Genomic DNA, 23,070 nt, shown 5'->3' on the forward strand with positions numbered 1-23,070 from the left:
TTGAGCAGTAAGAGGTTTAGCTGCCATTCAGTTACTATACTGTGGAAAAGGACTTACCCATCTCCTAAGTTTAGCAAAGGGGTGAGATGTTAAGTGCATAGTTTCAACTGCCTGTTCTTTCTCATATTTGTTTATCAGTATATTTGTTACAGGTAATCTCGGTTTGATTGCTACTTTTCTCTTTCTTCATTTAAACATTTACAGGTAATCCTCAACTTGTGTCAGGTCAGTAAGCGACTGTTACGGTAGACATCCCCCCAAAAAGAAAGCTACCCATGAACGGTCCAAAGTTAATGGCTGCTGCAATGCCCTGGTGTCATTTATTCTTACAACCTACAACAAGGGTGCTGCAGACCCTATCTATTTCCCACTCCCACTTCCTCAGAGTCCCCACAGGTCTTGGGCCTGCTTCCCACCCTACTGGACACCACATCCTCCTCTTCACTTACTTTTCAAGCTCAGGAGTCAGGCTAGAGAAGGAAGATGGTCCACTCTGTTGCTGGGACACATGGTCCAATCCCAGAAGCAGAAGCCATTTTTTGAGCAGCTGCATTGAAATGTAGTTGCTAGGAAAATGGTGGTTCAGGAGTGCACAGTGCAGCCCAACAATGGAATGCCTTGCTTTGCTCTACTAACACATTTTTTGATGTGGCTGCTTAGAAAATGATGAATTCCGAAATTGCATCATATGGCCTAACAAAGAAGCAGCCTGTTCCCCTTCTTTCCCTTGACCTCCTGAGCTCTGAAGAGCTTCAAGTAAGAGTTCAATTATGATGGGAGGGTGGGAAGGAAGCTCAAGCCCTGTGAGGATCGGGAAGGGTGGGTGGTCGAGATGCCTGCAGGGACTTGATGGGTAGGAAACAGGCCTAAGGACTGGGGACCCTAAGGGGCAGGAAGCAGAACATGAGGTGTTTCAGAGGCCGTGGGAGGCCTTGGGAAGTCTGGGGCAGATAGGCCGTCCCTATGCTAGGACTCTCAGAGCCTCCCCCATCCCTGAGTTCCACCTAATGACCCGCACAGTCGCTTAACTACCATATTAAGAAAAGCAGAGGGTGAAGCTCATACAGCAAGGTCATCTTGGGCAAGTTCCATTATGGCCGTAACTGGAGAACTACCTGTGTTTTTTCCACAAATCTGTTTTAATAGATGGACAATAGTGTTGTGGAGCGGCGGAGATACGAGACTGACACAGAGCGCTTCGTTAGAAGGCTTTATTCAAAGAATAAAGGGTTGCCGCGGCTGCCAAGGCTAACAAGGCAGATCAGCTGGCAGCAACAGCTGATGTCGTTTGACAGCTCCTTTTATAGCCGGCTGTCAAATGGCATCAGCCAAATGGGAGCAATCGGCGCTCCCACCAGAACTGCGGACCTGAATGGGGACTGCCGTCAGTTCTGTGAATACCACACTCCTTTCCCCTGGCCAGGAGCATGCGTAGTCCTGCGCTGGCAGCTGGACCGTCCAAGTCCCAGAGAATCTCCTTTGCCCCAGGGATCGCCCTGGAAGCTGCAGGAGTGCGAGTCTGATCGGCAGGAGCCTTAGTCCGAGTGCCCGGCAGTGGTCCAGATAGGTTTCTTCGTTCAGCTCGCTTCAGGCATATCATTCAGCTGGATAGGTAGACCGGGTCGCTTGGTCAGGAGTCCATAGCATTTCCTGGGTAGACTGGGTCGTCTGGTTGGGAACCTTCGGCGTCAGCTGGGTAGACCGGACCCTCGGTGTTGGCTGGGTTTCCTGGGTAGAACGGATCCTTGGCATTTGCTGGGTTTGCTGGGTAGACCGGACCCTTGGTGTTTGCTGGGTAGACCGGACCCTCGTCATTCCCTGGGTAGATCGGTCCCTTGGCGTTTGACAGGTAGACCGGTTCGCCCGGCTGGGGACCATTGTTGTTCATTGGGTAGACCGGGTCGCTTGGCTGGGTGCGGGAGTCATCAGTAGTCCTTCTCCAACATCTCCTCAGCTTGTCTACGTGTCTGCACCACATACGACTGTCATCTAGGAGGACCCTGTAGGATCTTGGCCCTGTAACTGATATAATCTGTCCTGGTACCCATAATGGGTCCCCTGCATAATTCCTGGCATAGACCAGGTCATGCAGGGCAAATTCCCTGGCAAGGCTATCAGAACCCAAGGGGGTGCCTGGGGTGTAATGGGGGTGCAATCTATCCAAAGTGGTCCTAAGACGCCTGCCCATTAACAATTCTGCAGGTGACTTGTTTGTTGTGGTGCAGGGGGTTGTATGCTGGGTCAGAAGGTATCTGGACAGTTTGGAGTGCCAGTCTATCTGGCCAAACCTAGCTAATGCTTCTTTTACTGACCTAACTGCCCTCTCAGCCATCCCGTTGTTTGCAGGGTGAAAAGGGGCTGTGAGGATGTGCCTGATACCCAGGTTGGCTGCAAATACTTCAAACTCACAAGAGGTGAACTGGGGGCCATTGTCAGACACCAATGTAATGTGTCAGGGAGGCCATGGGTGACAAATACTCGGGTCAGGGCTCTAGTGATAGCCAGTGTGGTTGTGGAAGGAAGTAGAGCCAGGTCAATCCATTTAGAAAGAGTCCACTAAGACTAGGAAAGTCAGCCCATGCACTGGGCCAGCCGGGTCGATATGTAGGGGCCCCAGCATCCTCCCACCTGGTAGGAGTGGCTGCAGGTGGGGCTGGTCTGGTAGCTTGGCATGGCTGGCACGAGCTTACCCAGCTAGAGATCTGGGTGTCCATGCCTGGCCACCACACATAGCTGCGGGCCAGGGCCTTCATCCTCACAATGCCCGGATGGCTTTTGTGTAGGACCTTTAAGGTTGGTTCCTGTAGTGTGGCAGGGGTGACCACTCTTGTCCCCCACAACAAACAACCCTGTAGGGATGACAACTCTTGCCTGCGAATCTTGAATGGCATAAATTCAGGAGTGTATTGAATTGCAGGCCACCCCCTTCCCACCCAGCCTAGGACTTGGGCAACTACCCTGTCCCTTTTGGAGTGAGTGGCAGTGTCTTCAGCTGTAATAGGCAAATTGAGTTCGTTGACCTCAAAAATGGCATGCATGGGTGCAGGGTCTTCGACTGGTACTGGTAGGGGGCAGCGACTAAGGGCATCTGTGTGGCACATGTTCTTCCCCAGGCAATGCACTAGTTTGTATGAATAGGCGGCCAGGAACAGAGTCCACCTGGTCATTCTTGGTGATAGGACCTGTGGGGTTTGCTTGTCCCCTGACAAAAGGCTTAGAAGTGGTTTATGGTCTGTTATAAGTTCAAAGTAGTGACCATAAAGGAATTTGTGAAACTTTTTAACAGCAGCCACTGCAGCCAAAGCCTCTTTATCAGTTTGGCTGTAGTTTCTTTCTGCAGCAGAGAAGGATTTTGTGAAGAAGGCAATTGGTGCCTCAGAGCCATTTGGGAGCCTGTGGCTCAGAACTGCCCCTACACCAAAGGGGGAAGCGTCTGCTGTCAGGACTAGGGGCAGCTGCTGATTGAATTGGATTAAAACTGCATCAGACGTGAGCAAGGACTTGACGGATTTGAAAGCATGGACTTCCCTAGGTCCCCAATGCCAGCCAGAGATTCTCCAGGACTTGGACGGTCCAGCCGCCAGCACAGGCAGCCAGCCTATTTGCAAGACTACGCATGCTCCTGGCCAGGGGAAAGGAGTGTGGTATTCACAGAACTGACAGCAGTCCCCACTCAGGTCCTTGACCCCACAGACAATCTGATCTAGGAGCATGTCTTCTAGGTAATCTCTGAACCCATACTGTAGGGCGGCTGATTGCAAAGCTGCCATATACTCATTAGCTGACTCCCCCTCAGACTGTTTCCTCATCCTAAAAGCATGTCTCCTAGCGATTTGGGAAGGCTTAGGGGAGTAGTGGTTGGAGAGGATCTCCTGAAGCTCCTCCCAGGGAATAGTTTTAATAGAACGAGGAGCAACCAGAGCTGTAGCGGTGTCGAAAACCGCAGCCCCTCAAAAACTAAGGAAGTATGATTTCTTTCAGTGGTCTGTGGCATCCGTGAGGTCTATTGCATCTAGAAAGCAGATGAAACGATTTTTGTACGATTCCCATGTCTCAGCAGTTGGCTTGAAAGGTGGAAACACCAGGCTGGTAGTCATCGTGAGGCGGCAGCATCTGTCTCCTCAGCTGGTGAAGGCTTTGAAACTCACGCTCTTAAAAGAGCGATTGCGGCTGTGCCTGTCAGGCGGCGTCTGTCTCCTCACTGTGGAGGCTTTTAAACTTTGCGCTCGCAGAGAGCGTCAGCGGCTGTCGGCTCTCAGTGGCTCCGCTCTTTTTAGTGACTAGCTCAGCTTGTATAATGTCTGGTTGCCTCTTATTGTATCCCATCCTCGTCGCCAGTGTTGTGGAGCGGTGGAGATACGAGACTGACACAAAGCGCTTGGTTAGAAGGCTTTATTCAAAGAATAAAGGGTTGCCGCGGCTGCCGAGGCTAACAAGGCAGATCAGCTGGCGGCAACAGCTGATGCCGTTTGACAGCTCCTTTTATAGCCGGCTGTCAAACGGCATCGGCCAATGGGAGCGATCGGCGCTCCCGCCAGAACTGCGGACCTGAGTGGGGACTGCCCTCAATTCTGTGAATACCACAAACAGTAACTACAGCTGTAAAGTTAATGCTCAATGCAGCATTAATAGAAGTAACCAAATAAAGTGTAATTATATTGTTCATAATATAATGAAGGAATTTTTGGATTTTTGAACTTGGTAATAAAGTAACCACTATTATCATTTTTTATAAATATAGGATAGGATGGGGAGAGGAGAAAAGGGGGAAAGGAAAAGATCCCTAAAAATAATATGAATATCTGATTCTTACTTCTCCTTCAAACAATTTGCAGTATTTATTGCCATAAACTTTTCGAAAACATGCTGTAAATGTTTTGATTGTTACTTAGACTGAGAAACTATGAGAACTCTGAGACCAATGGTAGGTTGCCTTTCTTTAGTCTTATTAGATTCCATGATGTGGATGCTTGTACCTTGCTGTCTGATAAGAATAAAGCTTTTTTTTTCTTTGTTTGTTACAATATTCTTAACTCTAGCATAGAGTCATATAAAGTTTAGAGGCATCTAAATCATCTTAAAGACAAATTTTAAGCTTGGATAATTTTCCCGATCAGTTATACCACAAAGAAAAAGGAAAGAAAGATTAAGATTAAAAGGTGTGGTGCTAGAGATTAATATTATACTTATCACCTTACTGTGCAGAAAACACATTAGATCAGTGTTTCTCAACCTCAGCAACCTTAAGTTGTGTGTCAATTTAAAGCATTCCACAACCAGGTTGAGAAACACTGCATTAGATCAATTATTGCCAATGGATAATTATAAGTCTTGTTTATTAGCTTCAAAGCAGCAGCTGTTTGGACCAGACATCCAACAGCATGCTAGAAGAGATGGATTTTCTGAACTCTTCCAGTAGCGCTCACTTTCTTACGTAACACAAAATCTGAAGTATACAGTAAAATACATGATTTGAGTGCAGAAGGACCTGCTTATTGCTCTCCCTTTCTCTAGACAATTTTTTTTTGTCTCACACTGTACTCAAATGTACAGAAAACAGTAAGAAAATAGTGGGTGAATAATGAAAAAGTCTAGGGAAATGAAGGGCAAAAAAAAAACCATGGAGAAATCTCCCCAAACACATCCTAGTAACTTGCCCTTGCCATCCAGATTTGAGCAACACCACCTAGTGGTTGGTGTTTGTAGCTGTCTACAAAGTTGCACTTTCCATTAAGTAACCAGCCCCGTGGAATATTAATATTTTTTTTCCAATTTCTTCCCATACAAGTTAGTAGGAAAGGCTGTGCATAATCAATGCAAGAAGTGCTTTGCAGGCAGGGGAACATATATGAAGGGCCTCTTTTTTAATCATTAAAGCAACCACTTCAAGAAATGGTTGTACATATGCACTCACTGATACACAGAAACAATCAGGAACAGCTTCTAAAGCAGCCTTGTTAGCAATCTGGTTATCTTTACAATACAAACAACATGCTTTGTTTATACTCTCTGATGCTGTGAAGTACTTTTTTTGAAAATTGTACACCATTCTTTTTAATAATATTACTTTTTGTTTGTTCTTGGACTTTGGGGAAGAATTAGTTCGAAGCTGACAGGCAACAATTTTTTGTCATTCCCCAGGAGTCTAACTTTACAGTCTATCTCCTTCAAGACCACTGATTTCTTCATATGAAATCATATGAAACAAACTGCCAAAATAAAAGTTAAATTCAAATGTTTTTATCTTTGCCTGATAAGGGATTTTGAAACTCAAATACGAAGTAAAGTATTTTTATCTAGAAAAAACAAAATGATAAAACAGTTTGTCATTATAAAGACACTGAATGACAATGGAGTTGGATGGGAATTTTTTTCCCTTCTCACAAACATCATTTTTTTTTTAAAAAAAATGAAGAATATCTTTGTAGCTTAAGAGATAGAAGGCAAAATTAGCAAATAGTAGCTTGCAATATGAAGGAAGAGAATAAAAATGGATTTTTTTCAGGCCTCTGCTTCAATGCTCCAATAAATTTGGAGTTGAGAAAAGTACTTCTCACTGTACTGCACGGAGATGTTACCGAAGGAAAGAAAGGAAAAATGCTATAAATTATTTAGCCTGGAAATTGACCAAAAATCAGACAACAGACACAGTTACCACAGTCCCACTGCTCCCCTCCCCAAATATTTCACCATACCCAGACATCTTGGTAATGGAGGTGGAGGGATTTCATCTTTTGACCAGCACTTCTGAAATAAATTATTTTTCTGCTTCAGGGAACCATTTCTTTTTCTCCCAAATGGCTGATCAGCTATGCAGCAATGAAAAAGTGGCTCCTAGAGGTGCTAAGATATATTGAGATTTGCTAAGAAGCACAAATTGCCCATATATGTCTTAACTGCTATGTTCCAGCCTTCTAAGTAAGTGAGTTTCAACTCTGGATCAAACTGAGTGGGGAGAATTTGGTGCTCTCTTGTTAATTTATTCACACAGGAAAATGTCAACACTTTAAATGTACTGAAGACACAACCTCTGGCTTACAAATTCTATTGCTGAATGTTTAGTATAAAAGGTAATTTTCCAAGGATTGGGTCTCTAATTGTTGCATTACAGTTTTCATCATCCCTCCCTTACTCCCATCCATAATATGTGGCATGCTGAGTACAGAATAAATTTCTTATGTTGCTTTTGGCAAGATATGTAGGAATTTTGCTTTGCAAAATGAAACCAAATAAAAATGTAAAACATTTAACAAGCAATTTTATTATTCCATGATGGGAGAAATGTACTGATTTAATTCATGCTAATAGTACTCTTCCATCCACCTACATAAGCAGTGAAAACAATTCACAGCAAGGTGTCTTAAAACATACATGAAAAAGTTGAAATTTATATATCAAATGGTACTTCACAATGCTGTATATCTTATGCCTCTCCTACCTACATTCATTAATGCAATATTCATTAATAAAAGAAACAAGTTGGACCACTGAAAAAAGTGAGAAAAAATAAATTCCATATACACACACATTGAGAAGTTCTTCACTTCTCCCTAACCACAATTCTGTGGCCTTGAGCTATGCTTACAGAGTAACTAAGGTATTTCAGATATCTGCACTATAACTCCCAGAAGCTTTAGTAAATGATGCTACAAGTTTTAGTTCAATATTCAAATATTCTTGCCTTAGGAATACCTATAGCAGTGCTCTTGCCAAATTACATTGTTTTGTTCACTTAGCCATCAACTTTCACAATTTTAAGCAGTCTTTATAATTCCTTTTTCCATGACCCTTTTATCTGAAAATCCCATGGACAGCAGACTTCAGACTTCTTGTACGCAAAGTCTGTGTACTGTCGCCAAAGTACAGCTCCCAACCTAGTGAAGAGAAACATGTACTGCCATACTCTGGAACATTCTGATACACTTTAGTATTTAACAAAAAAATATGATTTAGGTAGAATTACACAACACAATATAAGGCTCACCCCCTCTCTCATTGTGCCCTTTTTCTAATGCAGACAAATAATAATAACAACAATAGATTTCATTTTGCATTATTGCAACTGTCAATGTAAGCTTATGCAAAACATTCCAAACACAGGGGGGAAAAGGCTCAGGAAAACAGGAAGCTTATTTCTTCCACCACATATAATACAAAACTGTAGTAGGGACTAAAAGGACTAAAGTGTGTGGGGGAGGGGAACGGACCCAAACAAGCAGACAGAAAGTCCTTACTTCACCTGAACATATCTAGACATGCCAGTTAAATCCACAGGGCTCAGCGGCAACAAAAGAGGCTGTATTCCAGTTGATCTAGCTTTTGTAAAGAGGGAAAAGGGCTTGCTTGTGACTGGGAATGAACTAGACAGAAATGTGGTGTTGCTATGGAAACCATTCAACTGCCATCTTGCATTTCTTGGTATTTGTTGATAGGTTTTTAATGTGGGCATCAACAACTGATTCAAAGAGAAAACCAGCATATCATTTCTGCCGCATATAAAATTAACAGGGAAAAATAGGTATCAGAATGAGTTCCTCTTGGTTGAACCCTGAAATCTTAAACCAGGAAGGCTGCCTTCAGAACAATCAGAATCAAAAGAAGGCTTCTGAACATGTGCAAAGTGCTTTTGCTATATCACTTCATATTTACAATGTAAAGAAACGGTCCAGCATTTAGCACTTGCCAGTTTTAGCTATACAATAATCTTGGGAAATTGACTGAAAAAAAGGAACTGGCACAAGATCAATCAATTAGTTTGTGGTTGGACAGGAATGTGAAGCTTTGTGACTTGGATCTCATCTTCTAATCAGGCATTTTCACAACCATATGCTTCTGGTGGAACCACAATCAATTTCCTCACATTTCGGAGTAGGCATGGCTTCCAAGAAACCTTTTGAAGTACAACTCATCAAGATGTTCAGCTTTAAAGAAGTCCCCACAAAGATCTGTTAGTCCTTAACATGAAAAGCTACGCAGAGCTTTCGTCAACAAACTAAATTAAATCATCCACCAATTTATGAAAGCACAAATGCACTGTTTAAATTAAGATTTTGTTTGAAAATGGACTTCCAGAGCAGCAATGGTGGACTGAAGATAGCTTCACTTTCAGCACAGCCAATGTCAGCCTTCCCAGGTAGATAAGATAGGAAATAGAACCAAATGATCCAGTTCTGTTTTATGATAAAAGAGTTCATGAAGTGAATCTTGCAAGTCTGATATAGGTCGGCCTTGACTTATGACCATAATTGAGCCCAACATTTATGTTTCTAAGTAAGACAGTTGTTAAGTGAATTCTGGCCACCATTGTTAAATGAATCATTGCAATTCTTAAGGGAGAAACACAGTTGTTAAGTGAATCTGGCTTCACTTGATTGATTTTGCTTGTCAGAAAGTGATCACATGACCCCAGAACATCACAACCGTCACAAAAATGAACCAGTTGACAAGCATTCAAATTCTGATCTCGTGACCATGGGATCCTGCAGTGGTCATGTGAAAAACAGTCATAAATCACCTTTGTCAATGCCATTCTAACTTCAAATGGTCACTAAATGAATGGTTGTAAGTCGAGGACTACTTGTAGCACATTTAGCAACTGATTGAAGTTATGATGGACTTTCCCCCCGTCCCAAAGCTATCTATGGCCTGGTTTCAAAGTTATAGCTGCTGCAGCTTCCACATAATTATATGCACAAAATTTAGGTGCATTCATCTATATGATTGATTGTGGGGACATTGCTATATTTCCACCCCACCCCCCCCACATGGCTCCTTGCAGGCTTTGGGGATGACGGGGCACATAGCTGCTACGTCTCCACAAAGCTATCTTTGTAGCTCTCCCGAGCTCATGTTTAGGAAGAAGAGACCACTCCATCCTTTGGCTTCTCTAGGCTCCATGGCATTGTCCTAGTAGTAAGCTCCAGTTTTGAAGAAATACAATGAATTGTGGCTACTCTAAACATGGCACCCACTTCTGGGACCATCCCATGTGGCCTGCAGAGATGCCAAGGGGTGGAGAGGTCTGTCCTCCTTCCCCAATGTGAGCTCTGGAGATCTACAAAAGGTAAGTAAGCAATCAATGAAACAGATGTTTTGCTTTATTTTCAGATGGAAGTGATAGGCTATGGTGTTAAAAGGAAAGGAGTACAAAGTTGGCTTACTTTATTAAAGTTTAAATAAATATAGCAACAGCATTTAGACTTATACACCACTCCATTATATTTTACAGCACTCTCTGAATGGTTTACAAATGTCAGCATGTTGCCCCCAACAATCTGGGTCCTCATTTTACCAATCTCGGAAGGCTGGAAGGATAGTCAACTTCGAACTGATCAGGATCGAACTCCTGGATGTGGCTGAATTAGCCTGCAATACTGCATTCTAACCACTGTGTCACCACCAGATATAGATGTTGCTTAAAAGGAATTAAACATGAAGATTCTTAATACGTTGTTGTTTCTGGTAACTTTTAATGTTTTTTAACTAGATACAAGAAATGAATCTCTAAAGATTTGTTTATAGATCCTAAGTAAGATTTGAGAAGGAGAGGGCTTCTTTATATTTTGAGAGAAATATATTACTGTGTTAAAAGTAAAATAAAGGAATGTGAAATTGATCAAGTTGATGAAGTTAAACTACTGTATATATTATTACTAGTAACTTTTAATGGACTTTTGCTGATTAGGACTGAATAATGAGGTTTTATCATTTCTTTACAGATAAAGAGATGAGATATGGGAAGAAGATGTTCTGGGTTTAAATATCAGAGAAAATAATAATTTTTTGAAATTGTATCTTGAAGGGGGAAGTCATTTCTTTTATTTTTTTTCTTTTTTATGTTATTTTTCCTTTTTCTCTATATTTTACCTATTTTCTAATTTTGTATTAGTTTATTATCTTTCTACTATTAAACATTTTCATAAAATATTATAAAAAGTAAAGAGTTTCTTTGAAAAAATACCTTTGCATAATACAGATCATGGACATCACATTGTCTTCTGCAGTTAATATGAGTATCAACAGTAAAATTAACAGGGGCATCCACGAGTGGGCTGAAAACAGTCTGTAGCCCATAGCAATCTGTGACTAAGGCTGAAATAATCCAGAAAGCATTCTATATAGTTTCCAGCAAAAGTTCTGTTATTAAAAACAAGGATTGGCAAACGCAGGTTACCAGCAATGAAGGTCAAACTGCTGAAAATCAGCAGCAATTGTCATTTTTTGCCATTACACTCCCTCTCTCCTCCCAAGAAATAAGGGTGGAAATGGAAGTAAAAGACCCTTGGGAAACTGCTCCTATTCCACCATTAACCTCCTTGACTTATTAGCTCAAAAATCACAGGATCCAAATGTGGACCTTTTGAACTGAATTTTGGAATGCAATAATAAACTAAAGCTATCTTCAGCTATTAGTCATACTCTATGCCCAATAGTGAGTTTTCAGGTAGAGAATAGGCTTTTTAACACATTTCAACCCATGATTAAAATAAAAAATAATAATAATTATTATTCAATTACATGCATAATTATACTTGCTTCTATCAGAAGCAACTTTCAGAAATTCTCTTTATACTGTAAAGTTTAAATGTTCCACAGGGATCCCAAATAGCTCTTTCCCTATTTTAGCACCACCAGTTCTTCATTCTGCATTTTTTCCAATTCTAGTATAAGGGCAACGCTTCTACCATATCCTAGCTGAACCTATCCAGGAATGGATGCTATCAGGAAGCTGTTGAGTTTCATTCTATCAATTCCTATTTTTCTACTAACCCATGTTGGCTTATATCCTGCCAAATAACTCCATATTCTTTCTCCCCAGAGAGAGAATTTTCTCAGCCCTAGCCCTTAACCCTGAATTATATGAAACAGGTCCTTTGGAGCTGGGTAATTCTGTAATCAGCCAGAATTCATTCATTTTCTTCATTTCCTTGCCAAGCAAGGGGACTTGCGTTTCTTATGTTTATCTGTCGAGTCCCCTGCACAAATATCTGCATCCCATCTTTTAAAAGAAAGCTTAATATATTGGTCTGTATCAGAGGTGACAGCAGGGTATGGTCAAAGAAGTCAAGATGTCAACTATGATGATGCAATTGAAGCTTCACCTATTTTAATGTATATGTGGGTATATACATATATATTTTATGTATATTGCAAATCACACCATTGTGGCTGCCATATTGACTTTTCTAATCATGCACTCTACTTTAAGACTTAGGATCTAGGATCAAGAACTGTTCCGCAATTTTACCAATTAAAAAAAAAATCTCTGAAGGGATTGACAATAGATGAGCAGTTTCAGTCTAGAATAGCTTTCTCAAATTTCTTCAGATGTGTTTGATTTCAGTAATCTAACTAGCATAGTCATTGACATTTTGAAGTCAAAAACAACTGGAAAGATAAGTTTGCCTAAAACTCAATGAAATTTAAAAGACTTGTTTCAGTTATACAGTGTTCAAACCAGGTACTCCATCAAAGAGACAGATATATCCCTCTAATCACAGCCCATGTCATTGGACTATCTTTACTTTTATGCTCTTTTCAAAATACAACATGTATTGCTATGTTTGTTTGTTTTTTCAAATATTTCTCTTTAATGTTTAATAGGGTATAATGCTCACAGCAACTTCTGTAACACAATTTAAACTCACCTTTTGGTCTTGCTTCATGAATTTGGAAACAATCTTGTGGATGTTTAAAATTATGCATGAACATAAAAAGAATACTAAAGAAAAGTATTTTATTAGCAAAGTTGCATTCCTTTATTCTCACACAATGGATTTTGAACACAATACACTCTTTAGGAATAGCACTATTTTCTTCTCTTTTGAATACAAATTTTGAGAGAACGCTTCTTCCTTTTTGTTCTTTTTCTACAGGAAATTTATATTAATTACTTGCGGGGAAAAATTATGAAATTTAAGTAGATTCTTCACCCTACAAAATTCTTTCCAAGTTGTGCCCAAAAGTATTTCTTATTCTTCCCAAACAGGCATTACTTGCAATTCATGTTTGACAAAGAATTAGAAGCTAAAAGCAAATAGCAAGCTTTGTTATGTATTGTTACAGAGTTCTCCAATTAGAAAAGCCATCAAAAGCTGGGTAACATTAGCCTGTCCTACGAAGTTATCCTCTGTCACTTCCAGAGGTTATCTGGAAGGGAGCACACTGAGCTAAGAAAGTATGAAGGAATGGACTATCTCAGTGGTTACGGCACTAGACTAGAAAACAGAAGACTTTGTGAGTACAAAGCCCACCTTAGGCATAAAAGTCAGCTTTGGCCCAGTCATTCTTTTTTAGCCCAACTCATTTCACATAGTTGCTGTGATGGGAAAAATAGGAGGAAGAAGGAGTATTAAGTGTATTTGCCACCTTGAATTATTTATAAAAATAATAAAGTTAGAGAACTGAATGAATGACTGAACGAAGGAATGAAACTTTAATCTTCTTGGGAAAGATTCAACAAGTTATAAGTCAATCAAATATTTTATATATCCACTCTGAAAATATTCAAATTGTTTGCATACAAGGCAAAATCAATATAAAAGTAGAAAAATGTAATTTCACAGTTGGAAAACCCAGAACATGAGATCAAGACAGATGTACAAATGAGCAAGTACCGTACATATTTGTACAGCACAAGAGGATTGATCACTATTTTTTTTTCGGATTAAGTTCAAAGTGCTGGTAAGAGATAAACAATCTGAGGATGGAATGCCTATAAAAGCAACTTATTCCATATCAATCTGTCCATCCCCACAATTCTGAAGAAGAGGCTTTACTCCACATCCCAACAATTTCCAAAAGTGTTCAAATGCACAAGTGTTGTAAACTTGAAAGAGTCACTAAATCATCAGACTCAATTCTCTTCCACATATAATGATAGAAAATTATTAAGAATGTGTACAGGAAAGGATGGTTTTGTCTAAAATTGAAACACGATAAGGAAATGAGAAATGTACATAGAAGTCGGACAGCCTTCCCCAAATGGTCTCAATCAAAATTAGGACCACAACTTCCCAAACAGTTGTGAGTCACCCCAGCATCTCTGGGGGCACTAAATTAGCAAAGAGTTTTATGCAAGGCAATGCAACTGCAGTGCTATTCTCTTTACTATAGATGATATACAACGTGGTGGGAGTCAAGCAGACAGACAAGTCACACTTTTCTTTACACTTCACCATACAAGTAGTCCTCAACTTACAACTATTAGTTTATCTACTATTTGAAACTAAAACTGCACTAAAAAAAAGTGACTTAAAATGGGTACTAATGCTTACAACCATCACAGCATTCCCACAATCATGTGGAAATCAGCATTAATTTACAATGGCGGCAGCATGTTGGGGGGGGTCATGCTGTTTGTGACCTTCACAACTGGTTTCTGACAAGCAAAATAATTGAGGGAAGCCAGATTCATTTAATGTAATTCACTTAACTATAGTGATTTGCTTAGCAACATGACAAAAATGCTCATAAAGTCAGGCATGACTTACTGTCCTTAACAACTGTTTTGTTTAGCAACAGAAAGTCTGATCCCAATTGTAGTCATAAGTCAAGGACTGCCTATATTCTGGTATCACTGAGGCTGTTTCCGCATCAACTTCATTACTGATCCACCACTAATGTATGTATTTCTAACACACATGTATTATTCATACTTAATCACAAGAAATTGTTTTGAATTATTCTGAAAAAAATCATAATTGGTATATTTCTTTCCTAGAATGCTTGTCTGTCTGCCTGTCTGTGTCTGTCTGTCTGTCTGTCTGTCTGCCTGCCTGTGTGTAAACAGCTTGCTTAGCACTGGAAAGATAGAAACTTTCAACCTCCCTTATAACAAATGAAGGAGAGATTGTAGTAGTTACTCCTTGCTGAACTTTAGCAACTACAGGTAGTTTGAAATACATTATCAATTAAATTACTGCAAAGTATAAAGCAAGGGTCTTGATAGCTTTAAGACGTGTGGACTTCAACTCCCAGAATTCCTCCTCCAGTCAGGTCAGGAATTATGGGAGTTGAAGTCCATTAATCGTAAACTTGCCAAGTTTGAAGACCCTTGGTATAAAGAGATGCAAATTCCCAAGTGAAACTCTGACCTTCCTTAACAGAATCTGAAATAGCCACATCTTCACCAGCCCCAAACCATACATCTCCTTGTTTCAACCTGACAAAACCCAAGAAAACTACCCAACTGCCTCACTTTTTCAGTCCCTTTTGCCTGATTTTTACTTACCTGATTCATTATTGGAACTCATGTTTTCCTTCTTAGTAAATGGCCGATTGATGACAAATCAGGAAGGAGAAGGCTTTGGTTTTCAGATCTGGACCTATGGTAGGTCACCTTCACTTACGGATGGGGATTGATAGTCAGAACAATCTGTTTAGCCAATTCTGTAAGAGCATCCCTTGAAGAGAAAAGGAAATCCTTCTTGGGAGCCCTTGGAGGGAAAAAAAAGGGAAAAGAAACATTAATATTCTGTTTCTTAGCCTAACAGAAAAAGACTAACCAGCCAGGATCAACCAGTACTGCAAAAGAAGTTAACCAAGATAATACAGAAGGAACCCATTTCAAAATAGTTTATTTAATCTTGCTCACCATCACATTTGCAGAGAAACAGTGATATGATGTTATCACATGCTCCTTTCAACATGAACACAACACTGCCAGTCAGCACCTTTCTATCACAGCATATTTGGCTAAGTAGCCACAAGTCTCTTCATTCTTTACAGATGTTGTTTATATATCTGATTATTTTACCTCAGTTTGAATTTTCTCTCATGGATTCACTGATCAGCTGAAAATAGTCCTTGATAAAATCAGAGAATCTAAGGCAAAAGAGAAAAACTGTTTTTATCAAATGCAGAGGAGACAGCTCAAGGCAGTGAGCCTAGGTCGGGCTGTCACTAATATATAGGTTGTAGACTCAATGGATTAAATACACAGCAAACAATTACCCATTTCATGAGGGAACAACACAATAGGGAGCAGATATCTAGGGGAAAAAAACCCAGTATGAATTTGTACTCTTATCTTCCAAGTTTATTTTAGATACTGCCTGCACATAAAAACCCACACGTGCCACAGAAACAAAACAACTGATAAAACTGTTTTATTTACTCATACATAAACACAAGGAGTATACAATAAATAACTCAAGTTATGAATGAACTGATACCCATAGCACAGCATGTGTAGCAGACACGATCAAGGCTACTGTTACCCTGATAGGCTAAACCACAGAGCTTTAATTCCTGCATGCCAATGTTATTACTCAAGATTTTGGCTATTAAGCTTATTTACAATAAACTACGTGCTCTTCTGTGCAATTCCCAACTGTATCAAGTCATCATCTTCCTTCAGGCTCTCAGGCAGCACAGCAGCAGTTTCATTGTTGGTGGCAAGGAAAGTGAAAAATCAAAGCCTTTGGCTTAACTTTCCAGTTAAGTATTCAATTTGTTTGTAATATATAACATTAATGCATAAAGGCATGGAGTTGTCTCAATGAAAGTGTCAAATGCCATATTCAGGCACTGGCTTCAGATTCAAATTATAACTATAGGTAATCCTCAACTTAGAACCACAATTAAACCCAAATTTCTATTGCTAAGACAGTTGTTTAAGGGAGTTTTGCCCCATTTTACGACCTTTTGTGCCATAGTTGTTAAGTGAATCACGACAGTCATTAAGTTAGTAACACTGTTGTTAAAGTCAATCTGGCTTTCCCATTGATTTTCCTTGTCAGAAGGTCACAAAAGTTGAGCGCCTGATGCCGGGTACTACAACCATCCTAAATTCATGCCAGTTGCCAAGGGTCCGAATTTTGATCACGTGACCACAAGGATGCTGTAATGGTCATAAGTGCGAAAAATGGTAATAAGTCACTTTTTTTAGTGCCACTGTAACTTTAAACAAATAGTTGTAAGACAAGGATTCTCCTGATCTGCTTACAGAAAAAAAATTAAATTATAGACTGGTGAGGGGCTTTTTTCCCCTCTGAAGAGTTGAGACAGCAAAAAAATAAAAACTTGTATGTGTGTCTAAGACAAATGTTAATATAGGTAATCCTCGAAATACAACCATTCATTTAGTAACTGGTTGAATTTACAATGGCATTTTAAAAAGTAACTTAAGACCAGTTTTTACATTTATGACCATCCTTACTATCATGTGATAAAATTTGGGCACTTGGCAACTGGCATGTACTTGTGCAGCTTCCCAGGGTCATGTGATCAACTTTTGCGACCTTCTGAGAAGAGTCAATGGAGAAGCCAGTTCCACTTAACAACTGTGTTACTAATGTAACTGCGGTGATTCACTTAACTATGACAAGAAAGTTTGAAAAATGATGCAAAACTCACTTAACAACTGTGTTGCTTAGCAACAGAAATTTAAACATAATTGTCCTACCCATTTCTAAGAATGTTTGGAAAAAAAGTAAGGCTACAGATGGCAATACTGTACTTCACTATTTTTAGTATTTATTGGGGGAAATTTGATTTATAGTATCTAAACAACTTCCAGTGACCTCTGCTGTAAGGAACACATCTTTTTTTCTAACTGAAAGAAGAAGAGTCAAAGTAGAAATTTGGGGATGAAATTCTAAGTGGTGTTAGGGAAAAAACTGAGGTCATCTAGTTGAAAACTTTACACGTGATATGTTCACGATTCCAGAACATATTTTCTGGTAATCCTGTTCAGCAGCTTTGTAACAGTCAACATTGTTTTCTTTGCATTACACATGGCAGTGGAGGATGGTAGAGGTTAAAGTAACAATGATTTACCTATGGTCATTCAGCAAAGGCCATCATTGTGAACCAGGTATTTCCTGTCCAACAAGTTATATTCTTAAATGCCTGTGAGGTACCCAAAGCATGGCAAGTTACATATGTCAATCAGAAACATAACACACATGCCATTTAACTCTCTATGGGCAGTAGAGTTCAAGCGTGCTCTATCAAGGTACCTTCTTGGCAGGTCCATCAGGTAAGTCACCTACTAGAGAAGAGCAAAGAGATCCGCCACCTCAAGGATTTATCATTCAGTTCACCTAGATGAAGTTTCTTCATATCTTGATGAGGTAGATATAAAAAAACTACCAAAACCAGATTCCAAGAGGTATTCTGAGGCAATTTCCACATACTCGATTGTATTCTGTAGGCAACTAATGCCTGCCAGCCCATTCCAAAACAAAACTGTACTGAATCCATTTTTGAGAGAATTATAATCTATTTGCAAGCTTGACTAGCAAATTACCCATTCTAGTGATCATGATGCCTAATAACCGTAACTACCTACTGAATGAATACTTAGACTAATGAAGTACATACAGTCCACTGGAAAGCACAGCTAAATAGAAGTGTAACATCATGCTAGGGTGGATTAAAACAATGATAAGCCAGAGACTATGAGAAAATCAAAGTATGACTAATGTTTAAAAGTACCAAGAGCCAGGTCATAGCTTCTATAATCAAAAACTGCCAAGAGAACAATTATATTTGTCCCCGAAACGTCCTGTAAATTGTTAAAAATATTCTGTGACAAATTGATGAAAACAAGTGAGATCAGTGTCCAACACTTTTAGGTTATAAAACAGGAGACAAAAAGAAGCTCTGTATGAAGGACAAATGGCATTTGTGGGTGACCATATAAGTGTGTTAAGAATTTATCCATTCTATCTATATACCATTAAAACTCTCATGTTTAGTAGCCTGTTTGTAACCTTCAATTGCCTCATAGGGCAACAATTATTGAACCAGTATACCTTAAGGGACTAACTTTCAGAATGCTGAGACTTATTACTTCTTGGGAATTAAATTTAGGAAAGCTATGGTCCTTCAGCACCACTGTGTTGATGTGATCAATTAGTTATGTGGCTGTCATTAAATGTTCCTTGCCAGTTTCCCATAAGTCAATGGATAAGCCAGCAGGAAGTGTAAACTTAATCACCCACATAACCCTTCCCAGCCCCTCTGCACCTGCATGCACTGGCCACTTGCACAGCTCCACAGACCTTTCCTAACCTTGCAGCACCTCTTGTGCATACCCATGCACCTTTCCTGACCTATGCTGCACCTCAGCCACCCTTTCATTGGAGATATCCTGGGATGGAGAGTGGTCAAGGCTCTCTTGCTTTACATCCCCCAGAGAAGTAGCAAGTAGTTTCATGGTTCAGCTAAGGAGGAGAAATGACTACTAATGTTCACTACCAGCTTCCAACAAGCAATGTCAATGGGGAAGTCAGCAGGAAGTCAGAAGCTGCTTGTATTCCACTGCTTTTTTGTCTGCCTGTATTCATTGTTTTTCTCTTTAAGTAAATATCTCTGAAAGGATTGGCCCAACAGGTCATAGGTTGTCTAGTGTTGTTGCGGGTTTATTTTTTGGTCTGCTACTTCTCTTGTTACCTTTTTCAAACAGAGAACTTTCTGGAATCCAGAAGCTACAAGACAACTTTTGGTTAACTATGAGGATTGCTCATTTTAGTAACCCCTCTGCTTTCATCAATTGTGAAATCATGCTGTTCAGCAATGCGTAGCTCTGATTAGTTGCTCTAGAACTGAGAAATGGGTTAAAAGAACAACTATAGTTAAACTTTGAATAAAAAAACACCAGTGTAACTATTGTACCATTTACTGTTGCTTTTATTATTCTTCCCACCGGTGATGAAGATCCTGAAAGGGAAGGAAATAAATTTTCTGGTTTTCCCTTCCCAAGAAATGAAGCCCAAATAGAAGTTCAGCCTTAGCAATTAAAACTCTGCTTATTTCCTGTATAAACTCTTTCATGCAACCATACATGTGCACACATTGCCCTGGAATTAATTCTTTTAAGGTGGTGGGAATACAGAAGAATATGAAACAATTGTGCTAACAAGTCATGATGATAAATAGCTATAACAAAAATACCTCAAAAAGATTTCAGAACTTTTAATCACATGAATCTCAAAAATCAGGTGATGAAGCTTACAAATATTATTTTTGGAAAATTAGAGACATTGTGGCTGCTTTTACAGGCAATTATGCATATTAATACTTCAGAACCATTTAAAGTTATTTTCAAGGAAAATGGGCAGAGAAAGGATATTTGATTTCTTTTACTTAAGACGGCTAGAAAGATGTTCTTAAAGCTAATATAAAGACCTGCAAACTCAGCAGTCCATATAATTGATTACTCTTGTATTGCTGTCTTTTCTACTTCCTCTAAACATAGCATGAGAGAACAAGAAGCTGATATATCTTATTCAAGAAAGACAAGTTTTCTGTGAAGTATGCATTTGGTTTTTGTCTACAAATTTAAAACTGCAGCCATCATAAATTGGTATGCATCTATCCAATGAAAAGTATTCATAATTTCATCAAAATAAAGTAATTGCCAGTTGAACTGCCCAAATAAAATGTTGCAATATTCTATTCTAAGTGGGAAAGATGTACAGTAAGCTATTTGCACCACATTCTAGGTCTAATCATGTTTCAACATTACTAATTAACACTGTAAACATTTTGTTCTTTTACCTTTTTTGGTTTTGCCCCTTGTCCCATATTGTTTCTACTAACTTGATATTGTATCTAATCAAAAGATTGTTAGGTCATCAAAATTTATGTCATAATATATCTTAGTTTTAAAATTCTTGCTTTTGCCCTGCAGCAAAATAATACTCCCCAAATTTATCAACATGGTATTCATTAAGTCGTATTAATTTACATTCCAAGGCATGCTATAGGAAAGAACAGTTCCCAGATTACAGAAAAGCTTTGTCAAGATACAAAGAAGTAAAAAAAATCAAAAAATGCAAATAAAAGGGGAGGGGAACATTAAAGGTTCTTTTGCGCTAATTTATTTTCCTCTCTTACCTTCATTTTATTTTTCTATGATACAAACATATGATGTGATGTCTGCATCAGCAGGAATATTATTCTTTGCACAATCAACCTTCAAAGTATATGTTCTTATTACTGTCTCAAAGGTCAGAAAAGGAAGGAGGAAGAAGGAAACCCCAAACAAAGAATGGAAAGGGGTTCAGAGTAAGTTTGCCACAAGATTTGAACAATTATGATGCTTAAGTCTTTTTTTTATTGCTTATGGTTTGTTTTAGCAATCTCATACAAGCTGCACAAGACAGACAGGGAAAAGAATTTCCAGAACCAAGTTAAGAATGTTGAAATATGGAAATAAAAACCACTGAAAGAGCTAGTGGAAGAATACACAAAATGATGGGAAGAGATCAGAGTAAAAAAGCCTCCACCTCTTCAGAAGAGTATTACTGAACTGAACACAGCAAGTAACAGGGACAGTTTCTGTGTTTTGAAAAAGGCTCAAAGCCAATCTTTTTGTCTGTCTTGTAACTCGCACCCATTTCTGGCACTAAAGCCTTGAGAAGTCTTCCATTGTTATAGGAGCAGCCCCACATCCGAGGCTTTCCCTACTCTTCTCCGACCCTGGGATTCTACTGATATGTCAGATTACAAAGCCCAACATTCCCAGTCGGTCGTCGCTAGATCCTTCTTCCAATGGTGGAAGTTGTAGTCCAGGAGTTTATCAGTGGCACTAGTGGGGGAGAAAGGTCCCTTTTGGGCTGCCCCATCAAAGAGAAGCGAGCCACCGTCTTCAATGACAGGGCGGAAGGCGGAGTGTCCTTGTGAAGCAACACCCCAACTCCACCCTGGACTGTATACTCTACGCGTTGGGCAACATGATCGCCCCGCAAGCGGCCCGTTAGTTTTCCGACGGGCGCGTTTCAGCCTCTCCATTTCCACCCTCTTTCCACCTGGCTCGGACAGCCACGTCTTTAGGCAAAAATTAGGCACACCGGAGACACCCCCCCACCCCAGCCCGGCGCGGATCCCGCCACCTCCTCCCTGCCCCCACCTCCCGCCGTGTGCCGCTCTGCAGTTTCAGATCCTTTCTTTGGCGAGCAGCTGCGGAACCTCCAGCGTTCAAGCCACCGGCGGGCTGGGGCGGCAGCAGCGGCGGCGGCGGCGGCGGCAGCAGCAGCAGCAACAACAGCAAGCAAGCTAGCTAGCACGCGCAATGGGCAGCACCAACCCCAAGCTTTCCGCCGACACGCTTCAGCCATCCCGCTCTCTTTCTTTACCTGGAAGAAGATCGGGGAAAAATGGCGCGTTCCTGCTGCTGCGGCTGCTTTCCTTGCAGATGTGCGTGCAGGATGGGAAGCTGCAATTACTGGGCCCGGCCTACCCTAGATCGATTTCTTCCTGACCCTCCCTCCCCTCTCCAACAAGAAAACTATAACCGGCTGTCCTGCCGCGGCAACCCTTCATAACCACAACCACCTCCTCCTTTTCCTCTTCTCCTCCATCTTTGCAGCTGGCTTTGCTCGCCCGCCGCTACCACCGCCAAACACTAACAACAACATTTAGTGACGTCATTCGAAATCACGTGACCGTCCATTGCTCTATAAATAGCTTCGCTGCTTACTCCGTGAACAGCGAGCTTTAGGGAGGGGTGATATTTGTACCTGCTTGTCTGCTTGCAGTTAAAGGATCCGCTGAGAAATAGTTCTCGAAATAGTGAATTTCCCCATCATTTTTACCCCCAAAAGGGTTGCCTCCAAGCATATCATTTGATTGATCTCAGATAAAAACCAGGTCTGAATATCCTTGATTTTCATGGCAGAAACGACCAAGGTTGATCTGACCATATAAAAGAGAAGCAGAACGAGTGCGCACCATTAGCATCAGATTAAACCCTTAATGGGGTTTGTTTCCCTTTTGCTTAGTCTGCTGGGTCAATCTTGCCATTTAAGGTTGCAAACGTGATGTAAAGGTTTGAATAACTATGTCCTCCAACACGAGTCTAGTTTTGAGCACAGCTAGTTCTCAACTTAAAACCATTCGAAATTATATTAGCACTAAAAAAGTGACTTAATACTGCTTTTAATATGATTGTGGCAGCCCCCCCAGTTAGATTCCTAACAACTTACTAACAACTGCAGTGATTCACTTAACAAGTGGCAAGAAACATAAAATGGGGCAGAATTCACAACTGTTTTGCTTATGAACAGAAACGTGGTTGTCATTGTTAAGTCAAGGACTATTGAATCCTAAAATGGCAAC

General features: G+C 40.3%; 1 protein-coding gene across 11 annotated transcripts in view; it reads right to left on the minus strand.

Annotated features, from left to right (window-relative positions):
- Positions 1–22,359, minus strand: part of HDAC5 (histone deacetylase 5) — a 134,029-nt gene extending 111,670 nt beyond the window's left edge. For 5 of the 11 annotated variants that reach the window (XR_015740097.1, XM_087916395.1, XM_026710832.2 and 2 more), the window contains exons 1-3: positions 22,089–22,359; positions 15,758–15,825; positions 15,233–15,437 (exon numbers count right to left, since the gene is read on the minus strand). Coding sequence is in view for 7 of the 11 variants with exons in the window: in XM_026710832.2 (XP_026566617.1) it covers positions 15,233–15,254 (22 nt within the window). In the remaining 4 variants the exon portion in view is untranslated. Of the gene's footprint in view, positions 1–15,232; positions 15,438–15,595; positions 15,826–22,088 lie in introns of all 11 variants that reach the window. The other 6 variants (XR_015740096.1, XM_087916396.1, XM_087916391.1 and 3 more) reach the window with 2 other exon arrangements.
- Between the last annotated feature and the right edge of the window lie 711 nt (positions 22,360–23,070).

This window comes from Pseudonaja textilis, chromosome Z (assembly GCF_049901715.1).
Source record: "Pseudonaja textilis isolate UNSWEBS1 chromosome Z, rPseTex1.2, whole genome shotgun sequence".
NCBI classification, from domain to species: Eukaryota; Metazoa; Chordata; class Lepidosauria; order Squamata; family Elapidae; genus Pseudonaja; species Pseudonaja textilis.